Below are 23702 nucleotides of genomic sequence, written 5' to 3'. Positions count from 1 at the left end.
GATCATACTGTTGTATAAAACTAGCTTCTTTACTCGTCCCGCTGCGAACTTGATCCTGCACGCGATTCGTAACACCAATCGGATCAATACGCATTTCCACATCGCGTGACTATCAACAGCGCGTCGGATCACGCGTGACGTTACGCGTCTCTCCTTTTCCCTCTTTCTTCACGTTGCTTGCGACACCTCCCCGCGGAAGCTCATCCTGCTATGACCGCCTCCGACGATGACCTCGAGCTCTATGGCATGGACGACTACTCGCCGGCCTTCCTCGTCGCGCTCGACGCGGCGGAGGAGGCGTTTCCCTCCAGGTGCGTGGCTGACTCTCATCAGAGGCGTTCCGCCTGACGGTCTCTCAGCTTCTGTGCGCCCCCGCCGAGCAGCTTGCCGCTACCTACACAGGTGTCGACCGCCAGCAAGGCCGAAGACGACGACGACGATGACGACGAGTTTGGGTGGGACGCGATGCCGTTGACACAGGAGATGCATGACGCGCTAGAGCAGATGGAGGAGGCGTATATGGGCCGGTCGCAGATGAGCGAGGACTCGGAGACGCTGGTGGGGGAGGGAGAGCGGATGAGAATGAGCGATGTGGAGGTGCGGTCGGAGGAGGAAGAGTCTTTAGGGACAAGGTGCGTCCTTTGCCCATGTCCGGAGACTTTCGCGACTAATCTGACGGACAGAGCAGTCAAGACGGAGGTCGATTCAGATAGGTGAGCATTCGTCTGCCTTGCCTTGCGAACGCTCATGTCGGTCATAGTGATGTGGAGATATGCTCCCCAGTCAAGCCAAGGCGGGTGGTCCTCAAACTCGGCGCTCCCTCCAATCCCGTCTCGCGCAAGCGGAAGCGAGCGTCAACACCGTACCCGGTCGGGGACTCGGTGCGTCGTCATCCCATTAATGTTATAGTCCGCTGACGCAATGCAGGACGCAGAGTCGGACTTTTCCGACGATATGGACATTTACACGCCCGCAGAGCGAAAACCGATCATCCCCCGCCGCATTCACTCACCGATCAGTCTCTCCAGCTCATCCTCCCGCTCCCCATCCCCCCCGCCGACACGTGCGCAACCGCCCGCCCCACCCCCAACTCATCTCTCAGAGTTCTTCGGGTCGTTCCCGGAGTTCAAGTACGACCCCGCCGGGCCGTCGACGCAACAATACGACGCGCTGCGGGACCTGTACCGCGCGCGCCGCGAGTGGAACCCCGATGTCGCCAAGCGGGCCGCCGCCGCGTTCAAGACGGCGATGACGATGACGTTCACCGACCTCTACGGCGCGGAGAACTCGTTGGAAAACTGGCAGCGGCTCTGCGAGGAGGTCCGCGCCGAGCCCCTGCCCGGCACCATCGGCGAGTGCCAGCAGGCGATGCGCGATGCGCACGTGAACCTGGTCGACCTCACCGACAAGGCGTACACAGGCAGGCCGGTCGTGCGGTTCCCCAGCGAGCAAGCGCTGGCGAGCTATACGTTTGCGACGAAGAAGTTTTTCCCGCTTGAGAGGGCGCGGGAGAGCCCGCTGCTCAGGCTTCTTCTGCGCCACATCCTGAGCCCGCGCGTGGAGGGACGGCCGCTGGCGGGCGGCCCACCATGCAAGCGCCAACGGACGATGTAGGGATCTTAGGCATCCCTGCTACGCAGCCCATGACCGACGTCGACTGGCATGGGCAGAACACCCGATTTCTTCGATCTACAGCAACACTTAACTCTTCGACTTTCTAGGAATGTACATAGGACCTACAATATCATGATCAGTCTTCTATGTCACTTCGGACTTTCTAGTACAAGACTGTATCGATGACTAGTGGAAAATTCATATAGACAACAATTGCAACATCACGTAGTGCTGGCCATTATTATATTATGACTTTTTTAATACCATTTTATTGTTAATATCATTACGATCATATTATGCCTAGGGGCCGGAACAAATATTATGTCATTCTTTATTGTATCATACTGTATTACAATATTATTATAGCTCCAGCATACTGTATTATAATAAATTATTCTAGCCACTTATATATCGGCCCCTATTAGACCAATGGCGTCAGCTTCGGAAGAGAAGAGAAGCTGACGTAATATGTGACACTAAGGAATGGTATCGAGCGCGTCGTTGGGATAATGGGATGAAAGAAAGGAAAGGAATGTATATATAGTGTCCGTTTATGTACAGTAGAATATAGCTAACAGCCCCCAAACTTATGATTTGTACAAAACCAGTCTTTATACTAACTAGTACTGCTTCTATGTCAGAAAACTGGAAAAAGCCCTTAAGTATAAGGACCTTAGGGGACCTGTGGGGCTTATCAGACACCTATCTAAGCTGATAAGGTCTGACTGGGGAGGATAAGGGCTTATAAGTCATCAGTTGAGAGCTTATAAGCAGCTTATAAGGCTATACAATCAAAATATGGCTTGTAATAATTAGGCCATGCCCTTAGGCCTGTTACTGTCTTGGAGTCAAAATATTGATATTATGACCAAAACATCATGATTTTTCATAAATACAGTTGTTACTCTTATACCCAACTGGCAACTTATACTCTTGTAAATCTTCCACTATCTTAAATTATATTAAATTAATATATAGTCAATAATGACATCTACCCTCCAGTAATACATCAATATAATACTCCCCTAGGATCAGGTTGAATAAGGTCATATAAGCTTCACAGTGAGCATCATATATAGAGGGGAAGTACTTAGGGTGGTATAGTTGAATAGTGTGGTAGTGGTAGTTACTCATGTCTCTACTTATCTAAAGTTGGTACAAGGATGGGTAATGACCTACTACTTCCAAGGGAACATGATAGGAACCTTGCGAGAAGGTAATCGAGTGTCTTTTGTAATTTTAATTTCTTGATTAAAGAGTCCTTATATGGTCTGATAAGCTCAATAAGCTCTGATAATCTCTTAAAAGGACAGTCAGGCCAAATTGGATCTTATTGGGAGGTTCTGCAGCTTATATGCATTCAAAAAAATCTGATAAGCTTATATTGCTTGATTGGGTCATATATGTGCTGATAACCTATTTCTCAGTCTTCTGACATATTCTTGACTTCATAGTAGACATATTCTTGACTTCTGTCAGGGGAACCTCCCTTTCGGCCTCTGGGAGACGATTCCGATTCCGTCAGGCCTCCGGGGTTGCCCTTACAACTTCATAGTATTTATGTCAGGCTTCGGGTCAGGCCGTGCAAGGCTTCTCCTAGGCTTGCTGTAGTTGGTTGTCGGGGTTCGTATCGGGTTGTTTTGGGCCTGATGAGTCAGTAGTACCTCCTTGCATGGAGAGAAGCAGTACTTTAGATGATCTAAGCAATAGAGTACAGGGTACTATTGCACCTTATATATGCAGGCCCGCAAAGGGGTGGTCGGACACCCTGGCATCTCCTGCTCCTCCTCGCTCTCGTTCCTGGCTGCATGTGGGCCAGCCGTTACTCCTAACTAGGGGCAGTTTTTAAATATTTGAGTATTAAAAAACGGTTTATAATTTTTGGTATCCCAAACTAGTGTTTATAAACTGGTTTATAAACCAGGCAACCAAACATGTGATATCTTTGATGTCACGATATAAATTTTTCCAGCCTTACATTCTAGCTGAAAGGGTTGCCTTCATACCTCTTTTCTCTCAGTAACCTGTGGTACAGGTGATAATTTACTATATATAATGTACAGGACTTATAATCAATAATGTTGATCAGTTGGATCACTTAAGTCATGTGACTAGCCAGGTTTATAAACCAGAGACCTAGTGAAATCTTACTAAACCAGTGTTTATAAACACTGGTTTATAAACCGGTTTGTAAACCGGATCAAAAAACTGCACCCTACTCCTAACCTCCTAACACTCCTCTGCAGTCCCTCATGTCGAGTTGGGTCATGTGCTTCCCACCCTCCTACTGGGGTGCCTGTTCCCCCATTGTCACATGCTGCATGTTACTAAAGCTCCTCACGAGTGGCTGGACCTGAGGATGGTTCAACAGGTACCTGAGACCCCCATCCGCAGGTGTAGCCATCCGCGGATGGAGGTACCCTTTTTCCCACGGATGGCAGGGAGTGGAGGTCTTGGATTTAGTTCTTGAAGGTACCTGTAAATTCATTAAAATATCCTCAGAACTGGCCTATAATAGATCATACAGCCTCAGATAGTGCAAGTTATACTTGTATTTTGCATATCAATTTAAAACATAATTCTACTGCTCTGTATTTCCTTTGTTTATACCTAATCCACCTTTGTACCATCTGCAGGTACCCTTAAAGGTACCTGTATCCATGGATAGAGGTACCTGACAAGCATAAATACTCAAGGATGGAGGTATGGCTGAATTGCCTGAAAAAACCTGCAGGTGAGTGGAGGTACCTTACCTGTGCCAGTCGTGAGGTGCTTTACATGTTACAGGCCCGCAATGGCCCGACACCAGTACCGGAGCAGATGGGCCGGGTCTTATCCATGACAATTTATGTACTAGGAATGGTCTTCTTTCTCATTGTGATCAAGCTAATTGTTATCTGTTGGTAATAATACTGTCAGTTGAAGAACATTTATATATAATACATATAGAACTATCAACCACTGGAGTAAGATATGTTCAGCGGCTTCAGCCTGTAGTAGTAGTATACACACTCATAACATTACATAATGTTAACACTGAACCATATACCGAAAACTGAGGTTGAATATACTGAAAGTTTGTTAGAGCAGAATCAAATATTATGATATACATTACAATAAAATTATAATATAATATTTCACATTATCCTTATTACATTATGTTATGGATATATCATGCTGCAGAGGACCATATTATTATATTATTAGTATACATTTGGCATAATAATACTGATCACAATAAGCCAGCACTAAATTATCATGATCAGTACTTATTCTATGTTCACATCTATGATACATCAGTAAAAGGTGCATAAAGTCTTTTGAATCTTTAGTCTTTTTGGAGGATCTTTGGTCTTGGGGACCAAGTCTTTTGAGTCTTTAGTCTTTGAGGTGTGATCTTTGGTCTTGGAAAGCTGTCTTAGGTCTTATTCTAATATGATCTTTGGACTAGCAAAATAAAATCCCTTCAGATGTAAGAAAATGATATTGAATACCATCCAGTGAACCAACATTCATATCCGACAATTCATAGTAAAAGGTTTATTTCATTGTTTCTGAGTTCTGAGTTCACAAATATCATGATATGTCAGTGATCAAATACGGCCCTAAAGTTCTCTGATGTGTGTCACATCGATGACACGTCAATGACAGATGGCTGATGAGCGACGGCGATCGGTCGCCGCTTTTCTTTCTTCCTTTCCCCCCATCTCCCGCCACCTCCAAAGTCCATTCCCGCCCATTATCGACTCAATTCCGACAGCAAGCGTCCCAAAGTGCAAGTTCTTCAACTCTCAATGCCTTTTGGCTTCAAAATGAAAGCTTTTTCTCAAATGCGCGTCAAAGACCCTCAAGCCGTCAAGCCTCAAGCTGCACTGCAAGCCTAGCCGAAGTCCCTCCGCTCGGCGTCTCGCACCCCTTCTCTGCCCCTGCCATTAACCCCAACACCGCGTAGGGAAGCAGGATGCTGACTCAGTGCCGGCGCTTGGTGAGTGTCGTGTTTGCGTTTGATTTTTTCACTGAACCCACCCTTTGCCGATGTCCGCGTGCTCGGCGGGCTCCCGGTGCTGCCAAATGCGGTCTTCGCGGAACCAATGGTGGCCGCCACAATGCCTCCTGCCTCCCGCCGCCACACATCTCCACGCCCGCGCCGCTCACGTTCACTACATTCTGCACCCAAGCGGCCAAGCCAACGTCCTCGCGCTCGGTGGGATCCAGACGGCGCCGAGTCGTCAGAGGAGATTCCGGCCAGGCTGGCCAGAGGGCTCGTGTTAGGCGGTCAAAACCTCCTGCCGGCCCGCAGCTGTCTGCTATGGAATGTAGGATAAGCATAGTTGAATAACCAAATTGTATTAGCTATATTGAATTTACTGCTGCTATTTACTCTTTACATTGCATCTTTAGGAGTCTTTGGAGGTCTTAAAGCAGGTCTTTATTGTGGTCTTTCATAATCTTTGAGAAAGACCTTAGGTCTTTTCCAAGACTGGGACGCTGCTGGAATAAGACCCAGTGTCTTTTGGGTCTTTCAGGTCTTTCAGATCTTTTTGGTCTTGCCCAAAGACCAGAAAGACCTGAAAGACTTTTGTGCACTTTTACTGATGTACAAGTTCGGAAATAATGAAGCCAAGCAGGGTTCACGGGTGAAACTAGCAACACTTCAAAATGTAAACGATTCCCCTACGATTCCTTCAGTGACCTCCCACAGCTTCTTCGCGATTTCCTGCAAGGAGTCCACAGAATATGCCAAATATCAATAAACATGCGCACCGGATTCGTGCTGTGCGTCGCCGCATGTTCATTTGCGATCACACAGTCGTCCAAGTAAGAGCCCGGGCGATCCGCGATGCGTGGGTCAAACCCGGCGACAACGCTCCTGGTAATTTATGAGCGGAGCATAATGGCAAGACCCAGTGGACCCACGTCGCGGCCCCTTGTTCGAGCGTCTTCCAGGCACAGCCCTCGGGAATCGGCTGGCCGTCGTCGTCGAGCGCGCCGAGCGAGCGGAAGAAGGGGACGGCGGTGGCGGTGGCGAGCATGTTGGTGTAGATCACTTCGAAGAATCAGCATCCAACTCAAATAAGGGCGCGGAGAACGAACAGCCGGGATGCAGGCTGTAGCTGTGGATTTTTCCAGCGCCGCGCCGCGTCAGCTCGCCCGCGGTGAGGACGTTCGCGGTCTTGACCTGGTGGTACACGCCGCGCGGGGCGTAGTTTCCCGCGTCGGGCGTCAGCAGCATGTCGAAGTCGACGCCGGTGCCGCCGCGGGACTGGGCGATGCTCGACACGAACACGACGCGCGGGGTCCAGTCCGCGCTGGCAGATGCGCGCAGCTTGGGCACGAGCAGGTGGGTGAAGAGGAACGGCCCGACGTGGCCCGTCGCGAGCTGGCTCTCGAGCCCGTCGGCGGTGAGGGCGAAGTCGCACATGGGCTTGGCGGCGTTGTTGATCAAGACCTGGTAAAGTTCGATGAACAGCCGAAGATTAGACGTAGAGACATACGTGGATGGGTTCAGAGTACGCATTGACCTCCGCCGCGGCCGCGCGCACGGCAGCCAGCGACGCTAGGTCGAGTTTAAGGCAGCGGACGTTGGCGGCGGACACGCTCGTCCGAATACTCTCGGCCGCGAGATTCAAGCTTGTGAGGGCCGGTGAGACCAGGAATACAATGTGGATGGATGGACGCACCGTTCGTCGTTATGCCCCGTTATCACCACGAGATTCGCGTGCCTCGCTATCGCGCGCGCGGTCTCGCAGCCGATTCCGTTCAATGATGTCCCGGTGATGATAACTGGGACATACTTATCGGGAGGAAAATCTTGAAGATAACGAGGCTACACACCGTTCTTCCCGCGAATAAAGGCAGCAAGGGCGGTTGCTGCCTCGCCGGCCGTGGTCAGTGCGGAGAAGGCGGGGAGAGAGGCCATGAGACGGTCGTGGAGTCGTAGCAGCGTTTTATAGCCGGGGCCAAAGATAAGCTGCGAGCGGGACGGAGCTATACTAGGATCGACTCACGGATGTCGGCTCCGGGGCGGCCTCGAGTAGCGCAGGACAGGGGAGCTCTACCGACGCACTGGCAACCGTGTACGCGTTAGGTACTAAGTCACCAACTGCGGGAAACGCATTAGGATGCATGGAAGGGAGGGGCGTATGGGTCTGCTCAGCTAGTGATGGCCAAGTCCGGTTCGGTCCGGTTCTTGGCCATTTTTGGCCGAACGCCGGACCGCCGGTTCGGTTCAAAAGCGGATTTGGCCGAACGTGAACGCCGAACGGCGGTTCGAACCGGCCCCGAACCGGCGTTTTTTTGGCCCAAAATGGCCGAACCTGGCCGAACCGAGGGCCAGGTTCGGTTCAGAAACGGCCTTCGCCGAACCTGAACGCCGAACGCGCGTTCAGTCCGGTCCGGTTCGGGTTCGAACCGAAATCCCGAACCGGACCTGGCCATCGCTATGCTCAGCTGCCCATGACGGCGAAAGAAGAGCCGCGTGTGATCGCCCTTTTGGTTGATTGCAGTCACGTGTCTGATGCCCACTTGCGGCCGATATGTCCGAATGTCCGTTGACGCCCGGCTGTTGGCCATGAGGAGTCTGTACCGTCCTTTCAGTGCGCATTCATTGCCCTTCAGGACTGCTCCCTCGACCGCTGAAATGCAGAATGACCTCCGCGCGGACATCAGCGGATCACCCCGCCCGTCACGACAGCGCCACCTGTGACACCCCCTTTTCTCTTTTCTCCGAACGACCACGACCACGACCATGGGTGCGGACGCCGCCGCGGACAGGGAGGCGCGGGACGCGAAGCCGGGGAAGATCCAGATCGCGGTGACGTTCGGCGGCAGAGGTGCGTACGAGCGCCGGAGAGGCGCGGGGAGAGGAGGGAGGGCTGATGAGGACAGAGCTCAAGTTCTTGTACAGCGAGACGCGCCCGCTGGAGAAGATCCTGGTCAGGTTCTGCGTGCGTCTTCTGTGCTGCTTCGCTTGCTCGGTGCGGTGCTGATGGCCCGGTGTAGGAGGCACACCACCTCGAACGCCGTGCGTAGCGTGGCCTGCAGGTCGAGCCGAGGCGCGGACGCTGATGGGATGGCAGGCGAGATCGTGTTCAACTACAACGGGGCGACGGTCAAGGGGGACACCACCGCGGTCGACGTGCGTCGCGCTTTCCGAGTCGTTCCTTTTGCTAGACAGCTGATCAATTTGTTTCCCTCCTTCCCGCCCTGTCTGCGCGTTTCTCCCGCCCGCCGCTGCAGCTCGCCATGGACGCGGATGCGGCCGAGATGGCGGGCGACGAGGTGCCGCTCATCGAGGGGCTCGTCTTCCAGGTGCGTCGTGCGTTTTCCGCACGTTTTCCGCGTATCGAATTGGACGTGCACGCAGGAGGGCGGGGCCGCGATGGACTCGGACGCGCCGTAGAAGCCGCAGTGGACCACCATTGTAGTATCTGGTGCGTCGACGGCTGGATGCTCGCTGTCCTTGGCGCTTACGTCGTCGGCAGATATGATATCGTACACGCGTCTAACACATCTGTTCATTCCCGGCAGACTTCCCGAGATGAAGCGGTCCCCGTTGCTTTGTTGGGAAGCCTGCCACGACCACCGTGACCGACCGGAGCTTGCGCGAAGCGTTTGTGTGCATATGATGCGATGCGCGGGCGCGATTTGCGATAGGCCGGGCGCGTGGCGCGTGGGGCACAACGTGGAGATCTGTCGCGTATGCTTCGTCTGAGACACTGACTCTGAGCACGAGAAGCGGTGTTACTCCACCTCGTCCTGGACTACCGCAACGGCGTCGCGCCTTGGACGGCCGAAGTGCCAAGCTCAGGTCCGCGCAGCCGAATTTGGGCTGCATGTCTCTTCAGGTCGTGACTCGTCGGGCCAGCATCGGGCTTGCAATGACCCCGGGCGTGAGACGGCCGACGGCCGACGGGCACGCTGCCGACGTCGTGGCCTCAATGTCATCAGCGATAAGCCGGGCGCCGGACCGTGCCACGCGTCGTGTACGGCAGCGCATATTACCCTTTCCTTCGTCATCCCATGCTGCAGCCTGCCTCCTGCGAGTGCCCCGGCGAGGATGCTGCTTAGGACCCTGTTCTGCGGATGCATGGGCAGGGACAAGGAGGACGTGCGTGGCGTTCTCTACGAAGGTACTACTAGTGACGCGATGAATAGGTCATTCCGGACGAGCGGGCGCGGTTGTTGGGCGGGATGGGCGTAGACGCGGGCGGGGGTGGGAGCCAGGGCGTCGGGTGCGTTGCCATCCGCCACTTCCTGCCCTGCAGCGGCTGACATAAACACTCCAGTGCGTCTGTCGTCGACGAGCAGAAGCTGCGCCAGACGATGGAGGGCATCGTGCGCAGCGCCAGCAGGCGCGTGGATGTTACCTCGTGTTGTTCTGCCCGACTGATGGCGGCGCAGCAAAATGGTGAACGTGTACGCCCGCAAGCCGTTCACGCTCACCGCCATCGTGACGCCGCTGCCCAGCCGGCCGGCCAGCCCCGACATCCCGCAGTCCGCGCGCCAACGGCAGCCTGAGTGCGCCACGTGCCACGCCGAGTCCGAGCCCGCCGATGCCGACGCGCCCCCCGGCCCGTCCCCGCGGCACCGCAGGAACACGTACACGGTCCTGACGATCGCGCCCGCGCAGACCGCGCTGCGCTGGGAGGACGCGCACGCGCACGCGGCGGACGCGGATCCGCTGGCCGACATGCACCCGATCTCGCTGCTGGCGCAGTGGCCGCCGGGCCGCGCGTCCCGCTCGTCGTCGCTGCGCCGCCACGCGCGCGGGCCGAGCTGCGGGTCCGAGTTCGTGCGCGGCGCGCCGGCGCCCCCGGGCAGCCCGCTGCCGCGCGCGGGGTTCGATGGGGTGCCCGACGCGGAGGAGGAGGAGGACGATGGCAGCGATGGCGAGCGTGTGGCACTCGACGGCGGGGTGCAGGAGGCGGGACAGGCGGGGCAGGAGGGGGATCTGGGATGCGTGTGTCGCGAGGTACGCCCGGTTTATCGATTCCGCTGATGCTAATTCGATCACCGGGGTTCAGACACAACAGACGCCGCCGATGGAGGAGGACGCCAACGCGCTGCGCCTGGTGTATTCCTGGCCGCGTGACACTGCAGAGTAGGCACTGTAGAGGATAGAGCTTATACTAGTACCTTGGCTTACAATGTCACCAAATTCAGAATTTGACCATAATCAGCTTGCTGCCGACTGGCCTTATAACAGTTTGGATCACCCATAGATGCACCACACAGGTCATTGGAAGCAGCTGAAGGTATACAAAATGGCACTGTAGGGCTGTAATTATAGTGGTTACAACTGGAGCAACCACTAGCCTAGGTGTTACCTCTAATGATGAGGGTCAGCTTGAAATCCAGGGTTACTGTCCTATTTCAATCCAGTGTCCGCCACTTCTGCAAAATTTAGCCTCAAAAAAATTTTTCTCTGATTTAAGCTGATTTTTGGCGAGGACTTTTTTGGCCAATGTAACGTGTAACACAGACACTTGATTGAAATAGGACAGTATTTTTGGGTTATTTTCATCTCAAGTTAAGGCCCTAGATTGGGCTGGAAGCTTTCCTCAGGCCGCATCTACCTGTGTGACCTGGTGTGACCCATGTGATGGAGGCAGACATCAACTGTTGCTAGGCTGTGTCGACAGAGAAAGGGTGTCTAATGGAGCTTCTGCACGCCAAGCTGTAAGGGGAGCATGTGATGTGTGGCTTCCACTCCCATGCAGATTGACGCGGTAGCGCACGGTCGGCAGCGCAATCGACAGACGGCCCAACGAGGGGGCGTACCTGCGCAATCATCGCGTGTTATAGGCGACAACTTCTATTTCCCTGGCGACCCCGAATACGAGTTCGCAGAACCCTACACTCCGCCTATCCGTCGAGGCGACGGATCTTGAGGAGGGGTTGGTGTAAGGGGAGCATGTGATGTGACAGCTGTGACTGATCACGTGACTGGTCCGTGCGCAGATAGCCCTGTACTTAAGTAGTTGGCCGTGGGGCTGTTCCCCCGGCTTTGGTATCAACTAGGCACCTGGACCCTCATCCCCTGACACAAGCATAGCGATGAGAAGCCGGATGCCAGTGCTCTTGAGGGCTCTGTCTAGAAACAGAGGCCCATCTACCAACATGAAGAAGGTCATTGAAAAGATTTGGCTTAGAATTCAAGAACCTGGTCAATTTTGATGGATAAGTAGTTGAAAATCAATTTGCTTTTTTGTGGAATAACCCTTAGAATCACACCCTAAATAAGGGTAAATAAGTATCTAAGACCCTTTAATTTAAAAGCAACCCTCACTTTGGGTCTTATAAATAATGTTGTCTTAGCCTATATACACTAGTTAAATTACACTGCTTATGATATAACTGTTGATTATATTACGTGGAAATTCCTTTTATAAAAGTATCATAGAAAGTGCATGATAACATGATGATAATATCAGTATATATATAGAATGATACTATTCAGTTCATGAGACATAATATAATATAAACTACAGTATAATAGTTATATTCTAATAATAAATTGTTTAGCATCAATGATACAAGAGTATAATACCTGGCCTAATTGTTGCTAATAGACAGCAATCAATGCATGGTTGTTTAATTTTAGCAGTTCCATTAACTAAAATGATAATAACTTATTATTGTATATTTTGTGTGAATTATGAAATAATGTGAGCAGACATTATTACACAAAAAGGCACATCAAAAACCATAATTTCAATTGGCCTTTTTGCAAAAACACCAAGATCACAATTTGTTATAGACAGAAAGTTGGACATCTTTTGATTGCTCTTTCATTATGATGAAAAGAGGGTCTTTTTCTGGTACTTAAAGATGCATGAAAAGAAATCATTTTGGTGTCTGTTTTCATTCAGATATGATTTGCTTTGGAAGGAAATATATGTTGAAAGGTGATATTTGTGTTCATGTTTATATAGGAAAAGGAAGGTTTAAATTTACTGTGTGAATGTGACATGCACAAAGAATATATTATGAAAGTCATTGGGTTATGTAACATGTGAACAGATTAAAATATTACAGTTTGATTACAGTATGGGTTATATGTACATTGAGGCCCTAAGGGAGTTGATCTTTATGTGATATAAGGAAGGTTGGTAAAGCCAATTATAAGCATCTAGGATGGAAACAGGATATAAGCAGCTGGGAGTTGACAATGTGTAGGGATCACAGTTCAACACATTCAGTCCCACCATTGGCATAGATGCCAGCAGCCACATTACTGTACAATGCTGCATATAGGCTGCTGATTGCCGTTGTATGTTGGGCAATAGATCAAAGTACTAATACTTCTATAATCATTCTGCAACCTGGGAGAAGACTCATTTGATGTCAGTCTCCGCCCAGTGTTGCACTTGAATGAACGTGGTAACAGCAGTTACAATGATCAAACTTCGGTAGAGTACAAGTCCATTTGCTGCAAAACAAGAAAACGTCCATGCTCACTCAAGTCAAGACAATACGGAAAGACACGCTGCCTGCGCGGAGGACACTCGTCCTGCTGAGCGCAATCTGGTGCAGCGCTTGCACGGCAGCCCACTTCACCCCATGCCCACAGCACTCCTGCCTGCATGGGCGATTGGTGAGTTAGGCGATGGTAGGACAAGGTGGGCTTACCAGGCCACTTCCTGCAGGCAAAGCATCATCGACTCGAGCAGGAAGGCCTCGCGCGACCCAGACGCGTGGGCGAGGAGGCCCGCAGCGAGGCGACAGGCGAACTCGCGGCGGAGAGGCGTATCGCGATCGGCGTGGACAATGGCTGGGGCTGTGCAGAGAAGGGTGGTCTCGCAGTCGGTTTCGCTCAAATGGATGGTCTGCCGCAAGGCAGCGAGGGCGCTGTCGGCGAGGATGTCGCGACTGGGATTATGGGTCAGCTGAGATGGCTATGTGGATGCACGCGTACGGGCAGATACGTCGGGGCAGCGTCTCGGAAATGTCGTTCGATGTCGTCGGTCGCTCGGGGGAGATAGCGTTGCACAGGTCGGTTACGGTCCAGTGTCCGAGGAGTATCGAGAAATTGTACCGCAGGATGTCGTCGATGGCGGCTGATGGGAGAAGCTGGGAACCGATGGAGTCAGAAACCAGAAGTGCGCTGGGGACGGACGTGCACAGACAGCCGTAAAGCTGCGATGCACTAAATGGACCTTGTTGAGACTTGTGTTGTATTGATACAGGACGAACCTGGAATCAAAGAAGGGGATTGCTTCCAGACAGTGTGAGACAATGTTTGTGGGGAGTGGACCATGCTTCTCGCACAGACGAGTTAGGAAGTAGCACATAGCGCCTCGAATCTGGGATGACGGAGAGCCAAAAAGCTCTGGAATCACATCGTCTAACAGTGGGAAGAGCTGCTCCACATCAGACATCCGTATTTCCGGCAATCGTTTCCCCATCTCCTGCAACAAGTAAGCCTTCGTTGAGGAAGCCACGGATCGGCATCTACGAAGGAAGGTTATCGATGGACGGCGTTACGCGCGCCAGAGCACGCACCTTAGAAAGGCAAAACACATCTCCAAAGCCTCTGCGCTGACCTCCTGCAGACGCGTCGCCTTCACCAGTCTCCGGACCTCGATATCGTACAGCACCCTGATGAGCGGCTTGGCCACCGAGTGGAGGTTGACAGTGGCGCCGAGCGAGTTGGCATCGGACCACCAGCTGCGGACGCTAGTGAAGGAGGGTGAGCGGGTGAGCGACATGGGGGTCGGGAAGGAAACGCCGCCTAACCGTCGACATGGGAGGAAAAGAAGACCGGCGAATCAAAGAATCAAAAAATCAAAAGTGACAGGTCACTGATGGAGGGCTGTGTTGCGGTCGGCGGCTGACGGGTTTCGGCCATTGCAAATATATAAAGCATAAGGCTGTATTTTTCTGGAACAACTCCCCAGTGAGTAGAGTCAGCAGACAGCGAACGGGCTGGCAGGCCTCTGCATCAGACTTCCGATGAACCTTCGCAGATAAATCGTGTGGCATATCCGACATCGGCGTTGATAGAGCTAGCGGTCATTGGGTGGCCGCTTCGGATCTCAGGCGGGCATTTCGGCGAGTTATTTATTTTAAGCGCCCAGGCGCCTAAACAAGCGCCGGCAATGGACGCTTACATCAACGGGCGCTTATTAAAACCTTAGGCGCTCGAAGCCTCGGTGATGCGAAAGGTGCCGTCACCGCATGACGTGGCCCGCACAGCCTCTTTTCGTCTTCTGCTCTTGCCACATCCAGCGCGCCGCACCAGACAACAGGGTAAGTCCCTTTTGTGTTGTTCCCGTCGTGCCCGCCGCCCACCGTGCAACCACAACAGACTTAGAACAAGGACCACCTCCAGACAACAAGGACAAAAAGACAAGACTTCGGATCCCTTGTGTACACGCGGCGTTGATCGAGTGCACCCACTTGCCTGCCTCTTTAAGCGCTCAACGACTTTATAAGAGCCTACCAACCCAAACTTTCGACCCTCCACCCCCCCTTTTGCCCCCCGCAGCATGTCCGACTCCCAGCTAGGAAGCCCGAAGACTGATCACCCATACCCCGCACCCGCGCGGCGCGGACCCAGCAACAGTGTTTCTGGAAAAACGTGGACGGTCTTGGGGATTTCTGTGGGCGTATCGCTCCTTGCTGTTTTGCGTGGGCTGTCCACTCCTTCCAACCCCGGCTTCTACGCTGTCTGCGCCGAGCCGGGCCACGTATACACCGTCGACGATCACAACTCGCTCGCTGACTGCATCGTCGTTAATAACTCTCGTATTGCCAAAGTTCTGTCCCTCGGTCGGCGCTTCGTCCATTATCTTGAGCTAATCGTTGACAAACTTCCCAGATGAGACACGTAAAATTCAAGGCTTGAGTGTCAAGTATGTCCCGCCCGGTGCCATCGTACTCCCCGGACTGAGTGGTACGGCTTACTCGGCCATTTTGAGCGTCATTAACGTTGATTCCTTCCCTCAGATTCACACGGACACATACTGGAGTATGGTGCCAGCAGACAGCTGCCCCTCGAAGGCACGGCGTCAATCGATGGTGGGTATCTGTGTCTTATCTATCGGTATCCCGCGTCTTGCTGACGTCGTGCTTCTTAATCAACAGACACTGTTGCGCGTGTTCGACAATATATTCTCAATACTCCGTCAATCTTGAATGACACCAATGCGTTCGTGCGCGGTGGGGGCTGGGATCACACACAGTGGCCCGGCGCCGCCTGGCCGACGGCGGTAAGCGTCTTAATTTTCCCTTTCATCTGTCCATCTAGCTCCATCCGTGGTTTTGAGTTCAACTCCGCATTGTTCCCCTTTTTCTGGCATGCCAATGCGACCTCATCCCATGATCCACTTCCTTTCCGAGTATCCATCCCGCGCCTTCATTCATCTCTTCCCGGGGTGCAGGCGTTGCCACAACTTGTGGATCTGTCGTGATAGGCGCCCACGATAACACGTGGCCTATTTTAGCCTCGTGTCGATTGGAAGTTCATGATACTGATTTGTTTCTCCAGCGCCATTTGGACGCTGACCCGGTTATTCGCGGGCGCCCTGTCGTCCTTCAATCCAAAGATTGCCACGCCCTCTGGGTGTCGTCACGCGCGCTCGAGCTCAGTACGGCGCGCTTTCCCGCCGATTTAGTAGTCGACGGCGGGATCATCTTGACTGACGAGAAGGGAAAGCCGAGCGGTGCGTGGCTTGCACCGTGATGACGCAGTGCTCATTCGCAATGCATACACAGGTGTCCTGCTCGACAACGCGCAGGAGCTTCTCCTGGCACCAGAACTCACCGAAGAAGACCTTATCGGACGATTCAATGTCGCCATGAAAGATGCGTTGGCGTATGGACTGACGTCCATTCACGACGCTGGACTGGACCCGGCATCATTAGCCTTCTTCCTCCGTCAGGCAGAGCGTGGAGAGCTCCCGGTATGTCGTTTCTCATTGCCCGCGCCCCTGAACCTAATATTCTGCTTTCTCTCTCTTCTTTTTCCCTGCGGATAGCTTCGAATCTATGGAATGCGATTCTTCGATGAGACGGCGCCCTATTGGGGCAACACCTCGCATCCTTTCATCGGAGAAGCTAACGGACGCCTCACTTCGCGCAGCGTCAAGATATTCGCAGACGGTCAGGCACTTCTCTCATTGCATTGTTCAATCTAGCCTTATCGTCCTTAGGCGCTCTACGCACTGGTGGCTCCGCAGTGGGTATTTCCACCGCAGGCCACGTTCCTGTCTCACGTCAATACAGCTTTATGAACCATATGCGGACAACCCAAGCACGAGTGGATTCATGCGGCTAGACGCAGACGTGCTCTTCGAGTTCATTCCCCGTTTTCTGCGCGACGGGTGGCAGGTGAACGTTCACGCCATTGGGGACCGTGCGAACGGTATCGTGCTCGATGCATTCGACGAGTCGCTAAAAAAAACCGGAGTCGACCCAGCGGTGCTCCGCCCGCGCTTGGAACATGCACAGCTTATGACAAAGGAAGATATGAAACGTCTTGGGGGCCTGGGCGGTGAGTTCGATGAATTATTGTCAGCTTTCGTGGCTGACTTCTTGGTGAAGTGATCGCCAGCGTCCAGCCCACACACGCGTGCGTATTCTTGCTTCATTTCTGAGCTCTGGCTCACGCTTCAGCAGGATCAGCGACATGTGGTATGCCCAGGACCGTCTCGTGCGTCCCTTTCCCACTGTCATTACCTCCATCTAGGCTCACATCGCTCTAGGGCCCCGAGCGGGTCAAAGGCCTTTATGCCTTCCGCTCTATTATCGACAGCGGGGCGAGACTTACACTGGGCTCAGATTTCCCGGTTGAAACGATGAATCCCTTGGCCGGATTTTATGCGGCGATAACACGCATCTCGCTCGACGGAAAGTCGCCGCACGGACCGGGCGGCTGGTGAGACACGGGCGCTTCCTACATTTGGACATTCTAATGCTTTCTTTGTTAGGTTCCCTGAAGAGCGGCTGACCCGCGTCGAGGCGCTGCGGGGGATCACAATCGACCCGGCATACGCGTCTTTCACCGAGAGCGATCTCGGCTCGCTCGAGGTCGGCAAGCGTGCGGACTTCGTCGTGCTCTCGAAAAACATCATGGAGATACCGGCAGAGGAAATTTTGATGACCAAGACGTTGGCGACGGTGATTGACGGTGCGGTGGTTTATGGGAAGGTGTAAGATGTTTTGCTGAGTTTGGAGGGAATTTGTGATTTGACCATAGGTAAGGAAGGAAGGATTCCAGCAGCTAGGATAAGTATATACACCAGACGCTTGTCTAGTGCATTCAGTTACTTCGATTTGACCGGGGCCCGTGCTCTGGATTTTCACTCTCCTTGTCCCTGGATGTGAAGTATTTTTGATGCCTAGTGCTTTTGTGTAAAGGGTCTTCTGATCTTATCCTATCAACCACAGAACTCAGGGAAAGTGTTAATGAACAAATGGTTAACAATCAATATCCATAATTGGATGAAAAAAAAGTCAACTGTATCATCCTCAACAGAAAAGTTTGATAATTCTATTCATGTCATAATACTTAATTTTATTTTTCTAAAAGCTTGGGAAAGTCCTTTTTTTTTTCACCTAACCCACATAATAATATCACTTGAAAAGCCAACCTAGTCTTTGTGTGATACATTAGTGCTGACTATTATTATATTATAGCTGCAGCATAATATATTATAAACTGTAAGCGCCTCCTTCGGGGGTCTTACCGTACGGCATGTCCCTGTCCTGGACCTGTCAGCCACTGTACCGTACTGTAGCTGTACAGTCTACAGCCCTAAGACATTTAATAGGAACAGTGGCAAGTCGGGTTATTATGAGGGTGATGATCAGATCAAAAAGGATAGGTATGTGATAGGAATCCACATAGCACACTGAGGGGAGCTATTTAAGACCTGCTTTTGAAGAGAGGGTACATGAGAATGGTTGGAGTGGGTCTCATGCCAGTCCTGCTCCTACCCGATTTGTGGGACTGAGCATGTGCCAGTGGGATTCGTTGATGATGTTGATGATTAAATCATCATTGTTGATCATTAAATCATCATCATTCAATGACAACGGAGATCAATTCTTAGCTCTGCACAGCAGGCCTCAGCAGCCCGTGGTAGTATAAACCCCAGCTGCGATGGCCGCAACTGAGTCAAAAGTACTTGTGTGTCATAAAAACGAAGAACAAAAGTTCCGCGCAGTGGGCCACACAGCGAGCAAAGCCCCCAGGAGGGTGGGTCCACCCTGGTCAGGGTCCGGGGTGGTCCCGGGTGGAAAACCTCGGCCGCCGCGCGCCATACTCTTTTGAAGAGGTACTGGCATGAAATGGCTGAGCATATATTTATATATAGACATATATCATTAAAGCACTACTCCAACTACTCCCAGGAGTCGTCAGATACATAGTGGCAGAGAAGTTGCACGCAAAGGGCAGGATCATGGCACAACAGTGTCACCATCAGTAACAGACCATATTGAGCCATAGCAACAGGAAATGATGTTGATGAGTGATCCGATTGGTTACCAATCACACCGGAGTTTCAGCCAAAACATGGTCCCCTAAGCAGGATTTATATATCGGAAATAATAGTCCAAAACAATGGCCTTTGTTGCTGCTTTGATTGATATCCAATAAAAGCTGCAAAAATTGTATCTAATTTACAAGAAATCAGGTTCTGTCAGACTGCGGGTCGGGCCGTGCAAGAACCTCTCCTAAGAACGCGCGCCCGGAACAGAATAGACGGATAGTCGGGCCCACAAGTGCGGCGGGCGGGGTAGATCGAAACCGAAAGGGCCCGTGAACTCGGTCCCTTGCCGTGGTCGGTGGTCGAAGGTTTGAATCGGGTCGTGTCGGGCCCGATGAGTCGACAACGCCTCCTTGCACGGAGTAAGGTAGTTCTTTAGACGATCTAAGCGATAGAGTACAGGGTACACTATCGCGCCTTATATATCGCTGGCCCGCAAAGGGGTGATCGGACACCCTGGCCTCTACTCCTCCTCCTCGCTCCCGTTCCTGGCCGCAGAGGGGACGATCGTACATCCCTTGCGGGCCAGGCGCTACTCCTAACCTCCTAGCACTCCTCCCCAGTCCCCTTGTGTCGAAGTTGGGCTCGGCGACGGCTCGACGTCGTTCTCGGTCACGTGCTTCCCATGTGTGTTCTCCTCCTACTGGGGCGCATGTTCCCCGTCGTCACGTGCTGCATGTTACGGGCCCGCGATGGCCCGACACCAGCGCCGGAGCAGACGGGCCGGGTCTTATCCGTGACATCACCCCCTCCCCTAGGAACAACTCGTCTCGAGTCGGCATGGCTCGGTCGCCCCGGTTTCTCGGGTTAATTTGAGTTTAGCTCGTCCTTCCAATCGCATATTCCATCCAGCCCATAAGCTTAAGCTAAGCGTCGGCTGCGCATTTTAATCTCCCGCGGCTTCTGTTGCCTCGTGGCGTCCGCAGATCGATTCTTCCTGTCCATCAAGTGTTTCACCGCGGTCACGTGCGGTACTGCGTTTCGTGTTGACAATATATTTCGCCTCCTTTGTCCTCTTCTTGCTATTCCGGGCGTCCTCGGGGTGTCTCACTTCGCCCTCCTTTTTGCGAGGGTTTCCATATGGAATATTCCCTGTTTCGGGCCATATATAGGCTGCGTCAATTCTCCTTTTCCCTCCGTTTTTCGTTGTCTCCCCGTCATGGCCCCCCACTATTCCTTCGTCGACGAAACACTGCCGCTGTACTCCAGCGCTGTCCCGCCGTTACAGGTAACGCCTGGTTTACTCTTGGAGCACTTTCTCTTTTTGGACGCCCTGGCCTTCCCGTCGTTTGCCCCAACCAGCGACCCCAACCATTCTTCGTTCCCCGTCCAACAGTCGGGCCTTGTCGATTTGGCGGACCTTCCCGCTCGTCAGGTCATCCGCCTCCCCGTGCATGGGGTCGACCTTTCGCGCGTTTTCGTCCGGACCCACTTCACGCGTCACCCTCGTCTCCACCATTCTCGTGCCCCCCCCGCTTCTCCCGCGGGTACTTTCGGGATCCTGCATATCGGTTTTCCCGTCTCCATCGCCCTCCCCTCGTCCGCCCTCCCAGTACCAGTCTCTGGGATTGGGTGCAAGCGTCCTTTGACGTGGCCATGGCAGCTGCCCTCTGGCGCCCTTCCATATTCGGTCCTCGCGACCGCTTCTTCGGCGTCCTTTTTGATGCTTACGAATCGTCTTGTCGGTGGAATTACCCTGGTCGCGGGTCCGGCGGCCCCTCCAACCTGCGCGCGAGTACTTGGCCGGCCTCGCTCGTCAGTTTGTCGTTGCTTTGGCGCCGTGTGAGGAGGACGGGGCGGACCGAGAGGCGTTCGAGGACCTATGGCCCATCCTCGTGCGTACTCGGCCGCCGCTCTCCTTTCGTGTTCACTAAGCCCTTTGGCAGTGCGAGGTCATTCGTTTTGTTTTCTCGTTGTCTTTGGCGGGCCTCCCCGTCTTCTTGTCCCGCGGCCTCTGGAATCTGGCCCTGGACTGCGTGGGTCGCGTGTTCCCTTCATCGTCCCGTACCGGTCCCGAGCTACTCCTTCATCATTTGCAGCAACCCCGCCCCCTCCTCGTTCCCCATTACTTCGCTTGGGACCCGGTGTTGGAGTTTGGGGTGCGATTCTGGGAAGGTCCCGACCCCCGCGATGCGGCGACGTTTGCGGGCGCCCGCAATCTTCAAGAGGCGGAACTGGGGACCATTTTCTCTTTCCTGGGTATGGCGGAGCGCTGGGCGGAGTGGTTGGATCCTGGCACGGAGCCTTCCCCACCCCTGGTTGTTCGTCAGGACGCTCCCGAAATGGTTTTCCCGGATGCGCAAGTCGTTGAGGAGTTGGGGTCTGTGGTCGGTGCCGGACTACTACCACCCGGGCCGGGGGTGATCCGACATCGGGCCCCGGTAGGTTTGCCTGAGGACGACGTCTGGGCTCCGGCCCTCTCCTTCCATCCCCGTTCCTCGCCACTGGCGCCCGACGTCATTATGCTCGACGTCGACGACCAGGATGTAAGAGTTGTGTGACCGCTTACAGCGTGATGACAGAGTAAAATCGCAGCAATGATGGGACAGACTAGCGGACCGGTAGCGGGTGCGACTCCCGCATGTTCCATTTTCATTGGCTGTTGGAATTGTTACATCATATTTTGAACAGCTCGCTCATCTATCTACGCTCTGTCTGGCTACCTCGGTCGACACCACCATTGCTGCCGCTCTGCGCTGATAACCAACTCTCTCCACAACCCAACGATGACTTCCTCTGGCTACCCGACCCGTGCCGCGACACGCGCTGGGCGCTTTCCCGCGCCGAACATCCCCCGCGACACCCCTCCGACCTCGCGCTCCTCCACTCCGACCTCCCGTCCCGTCAGTCCCGCACTGTCTTACAGCCGCGTGGTCGCTGGCGGTGACACCCCCGCTTTCGAGCGGCGCGCTTCTAGCGCTCAGCTCTCTGAGCTGCCGTCTCTTCGAGACGCGGACTTCGGTCCGGCCTTCCGGGCACTCCGGCTCCGCCACACACGATGTCCCAGATTGGACTCGTGTTACTCCTCGTAACGCACGGTCGCACCGTTCGCGGTCGTCGTCGCCACGTAGTCAGCATCGTGTCGATACCAATCGTACTAGTAGTAAAGCGGAATTTGAGTCCGAGTCCACCGTGAGGCGCGCGATGCGCGGAATGAGTCGAGAGCAGTGACGACAACTAGCTCGTCGGCATGAGGCTATAGCGCGTGAAGCGCTGAGTGCTGCCTCGCTGCCATCTGACGATGAGCCGATCCCTGAGCCAGTTGGTAGTCGTCTGAACGACGACGACTCAGATCGAAATGCTGAGAAGCAGTCAGATATTGAAGATGGTGAAGCGAGACACAGCTCACCTGATGACTTGATCCATTTCCGCGTGAGTCCCGCCATTCCGACTGGCGAAGGCCCTTCCCGCAACAAGGGGAAAGGCGCCGACCCTAAGAACTGGGGCGCTGTCGAGTCCTTGCTGGACTTTGACGACGATGAGCTTGAAGCCCAGAAGGCTGCACTCTCGAACTACGAAGTTCAGCATGCAATTAAGCTCGAGCGAGTGTCCCCAGCTCGTGATAAGACCCCCGACTATCGGCACTCGAAGCCGACGATGCCTCGTGACGAGGACGAACCCCTGCGACGTGCAGAGGTTGCTTCAGAACGGCGGTTGAAAGACCGCCGCCCCCAAGATCCAAAATTGCCTGGCCAGGCGCGATCTGAAAAGATTGCTCAGTTAGAAGATAAACTGAGACGATTGAAGCAATCGGAAAACGAACTGCACTTACCACGACAACCGCCGAGCAAAGCAAAGCTCACGGTTGAGAAGAACCTTGACCACATGATCCGTGGTGCTGCCGCGGCAAAGTCGCGCTCTCGGGCGAGAGAGGCGACACCCCGAATAGCCGCCGGCAGCTTCGTTCACAACGCCATCCATGGCACGCCGCGTACTCGGCGCCGCCATGACCCTCCATCGTCCGACCCATCCGACTCCAGCTCCTCGAGTTCTGCTGATCATCGTCAGTACAATTCGTCAAGCGGATCGGACTCGGAAGCGGACGAGGGACGGACCTTGGTTCCCCATTCCCGTGTGCCGGCTGGCACTAGCACTGGTCCCCACTCGCGGCACCGGATGCTCTTGAAGCCGATCCCACCTACAAAATATAATGGTGAACCAAGCGCAACTGCGTTCCATCGCTTCGTTCGCGAAGGAACCGCATATGTGAAAATGGGACGCGTACCTCGTGAAAACCGGGTGTTTATCTTGTCTTACTTCTTGGAAGGGAAGGCTAGAGATTTTTATAATCAAATAGTCGTGCAAAACGAAGACTCGTACCAATTGACGGCATTTTTCGTGGCCATGTTCGAGTTTTGCTTCCCGATTGATTTCCGGAGTAAGCAGCGGAAGCGTTTGAACCGCTGCACCCAAGGCAAAAACACAGTTGCCTCCCATATTGCAACGTTCGCGCAGTTGTACAACACGATTGGCCTTGTTGACGACCAAGAGAAAGTCGTAAAGCTGTGGAACAGCTTTCGCGCCGAAATTCGCCAGGAGATGTACCGAAAGGACCTCGATCCGGAGGTCTCGACATGGGACGAAGTCGTT

The 23702-nt window shown here is 53.4% G+C and overlaps 7 protein-coding genes across 7 annotated transcripts; 4 read left to right on the top strand and 3 right to left on the bottom strand.

Moving 5' to 3' along the window:
- Nucleotides 1-210: 210 nt before the first annotated feature.
- Nucleotides 211-1614, top strand: MIND_00400900 (uncharacterized protein; the record flags this gene model as incomplete). Its single annotated transcript, XM_037360835.1, has 5 exons — nucleotides 211-311; nucleotides 360-632; nucleotides 684-713; nucleotides 761-881; nucleotides 928-1614. 5 exons carry the CDS (start codon nucleotides 211-213, stop codon nucleotides 1612-1614), a joined length of 1212 nt encoding a protein of 403 aa, XP_037223720.1.
- A 4654-nt stretch (nucleotides 1615-6268) lies between these two features.
- Nucleotides 6269-7534, bottom strand: MIND_00400800 (Short-chain dehydrogenase/reductase family protein; the record flags this gene model as incomplete). Its single annotated transcript, XM_037360834.1, has 7 exons — nucleotides 6269-6331; nucleotides 6379-6484; nucleotides 6532-6661; nucleotides 6709-7063; nucleotides 7110-7245; nucleotides 7296-7398; nucleotides 7450-7534. 7 exons carry the CDS (start codon nucleotides 7532-7534, stop codon nucleotides 6269-6271), a joined length of 978 nt encoding a protein of 325 aa, XP_037223719.1.
- An 813-nt stretch (nucleotides 7535-8347) lies between these two features.
- On the top strand, nucleotides 8348-9016 carry MIND_00400700 (Rad60-SLD domain-containing protein; the record flags this gene model as incomplete). The annotated part of the gene is made up of 6 exons (XM_037360833.1): nucleotides 8348-8447; nucleotides 8503-8561; nucleotides 8617-8638; nucleotides 8694-8752; nucleotides 8788-8925; nucleotides 8981-9016. Exons 1-6 carry the CDS (start codon nucleotides 8363-8365, stop codon nucleotides 9014-9016), a joined length of 399 nt encoding a protein of 132 aa, XP_037223718.1. The 5' UTR covers nucleotides 8348-8362.
- A 639-nt stretch (nucleotides 9017-9655) lies between these two features.
- MIND_00400600 (uncharacterized protein) lies at nucleotides 9656-10721 on the top strand (the record flags this gene model as incomplete). Its single annotated transcript, XM_037360832.1, has 5 exons — nucleotides 9656-9724; nucleotides 9772-9848; nucleotides 9903-9968; nucleotides 10018-10588; nucleotides 10641-10721. Exons 1-5 carry the CDS (start codon nucleotides 9674-9676, stop codon nucleotides 10719-10721), a joined length of 846 nt encoding a protein of 281 aa, XP_037223717.1. The 5' UTR covers nucleotides 9656-9673.
- A 2356-nt stretch (nucleotides 10722-13077) lies between these two features.
- On the bottom strand, nucleotides 13078-14327 carry MIND_00400500 (uncharacterized protein; the record flags this gene model as incomplete). The annotated part of the gene is made up of 5 exons (XM_037360831.1): nucleotides 13078-13198; nucleotides 13249-13488; nucleotides 13535-13765; nucleotides 13813-14070; nucleotides 14122-14327. The coding sequence occupies 5 exons, from the start codon at nucleotides 14325-14327 to the stop codon at nucleotides 13078-13080; spliced, it is 1056 nt and encodes a 351-aa protein (XP_037223716.1).
- Nucleotides 14328-15107: 780 nt separating this feature from the next.
- Nucleotides 15108-17775, top strand: MIND_00400400 (Amidohydro-3 domain-containing protein; the record flags this gene model as incomplete). Its single annotated transcript, XM_037360830.1, has 13 exons — nucleotides 15108-15390; nucleotides 15440-15514; nucleotides 15568-15639; nucleotides 15706-15830; nucleotides 16109-16283; nucleotides 16336-16523; nucleotides 16599-16722; nucleotides 16773-16798; nucleotides 16846-17113; nucleotides 17164-17191; nucleotides 17239-17272; nucleotides 17325-17497; nucleotides 17550-17775. The coding sequence occupies 13 exons, from the start codon at nucleotides 15108-15110 to the stop codon at nucleotides 17773-17775; spliced, it is 1797 nt and encodes a 598-aa protein (XP_037223715.1).
- Nucleotides 17776-22400: 4625 nt separating this feature from the next.
- On the bottom strand, nucleotides 22401-23702 carry MIND_00400300 (uncharacterized protein; the record flags this gene model as incomplete). Its single annotated transcript, XM_037360829.1, has 8 exons — nucleotides 23433-23702; nucleotides 23338-23385; nucleotides 23168-23250; nucleotides 23048-23106; nucleotides 22885-23011; nucleotides 22732-22815; nucleotides 22462-22687; nucleotides 22401-22413 (listed from the first exon to the last, which is right to left on the bottom strand). The coding sequence occupies exons 1-8, from the start codon at nucleotides 23456-23458 to the stop codon at nucleotides 22401-22403; spliced, it is 666 nt and encodes a 221-aa protein (XP_037223714.1). The 5' UTR covers nucleotides 23459-23702.

The sequence above is a fragment of the Mycena indigotica genome, assembly GCF_014461135.1.
Source record: "Mycena indigotica strain 171206Taipei chromosome Unknown Mind.scaff0003, whole genome shotgun sequence".
In the NCBI taxonomy this organism is placed as follows: domain Eukaryota; kingdom Fungi; phylum Basidiomycota; class Agaricomycetes; order Agaricales; family Mycenaceae; genus Mycena; species Mycena indigotica.
Note: the sequence above shows the minus strand (reverse complement) of the source record. Positions and strands in the feature narration are given on the sequence as shown.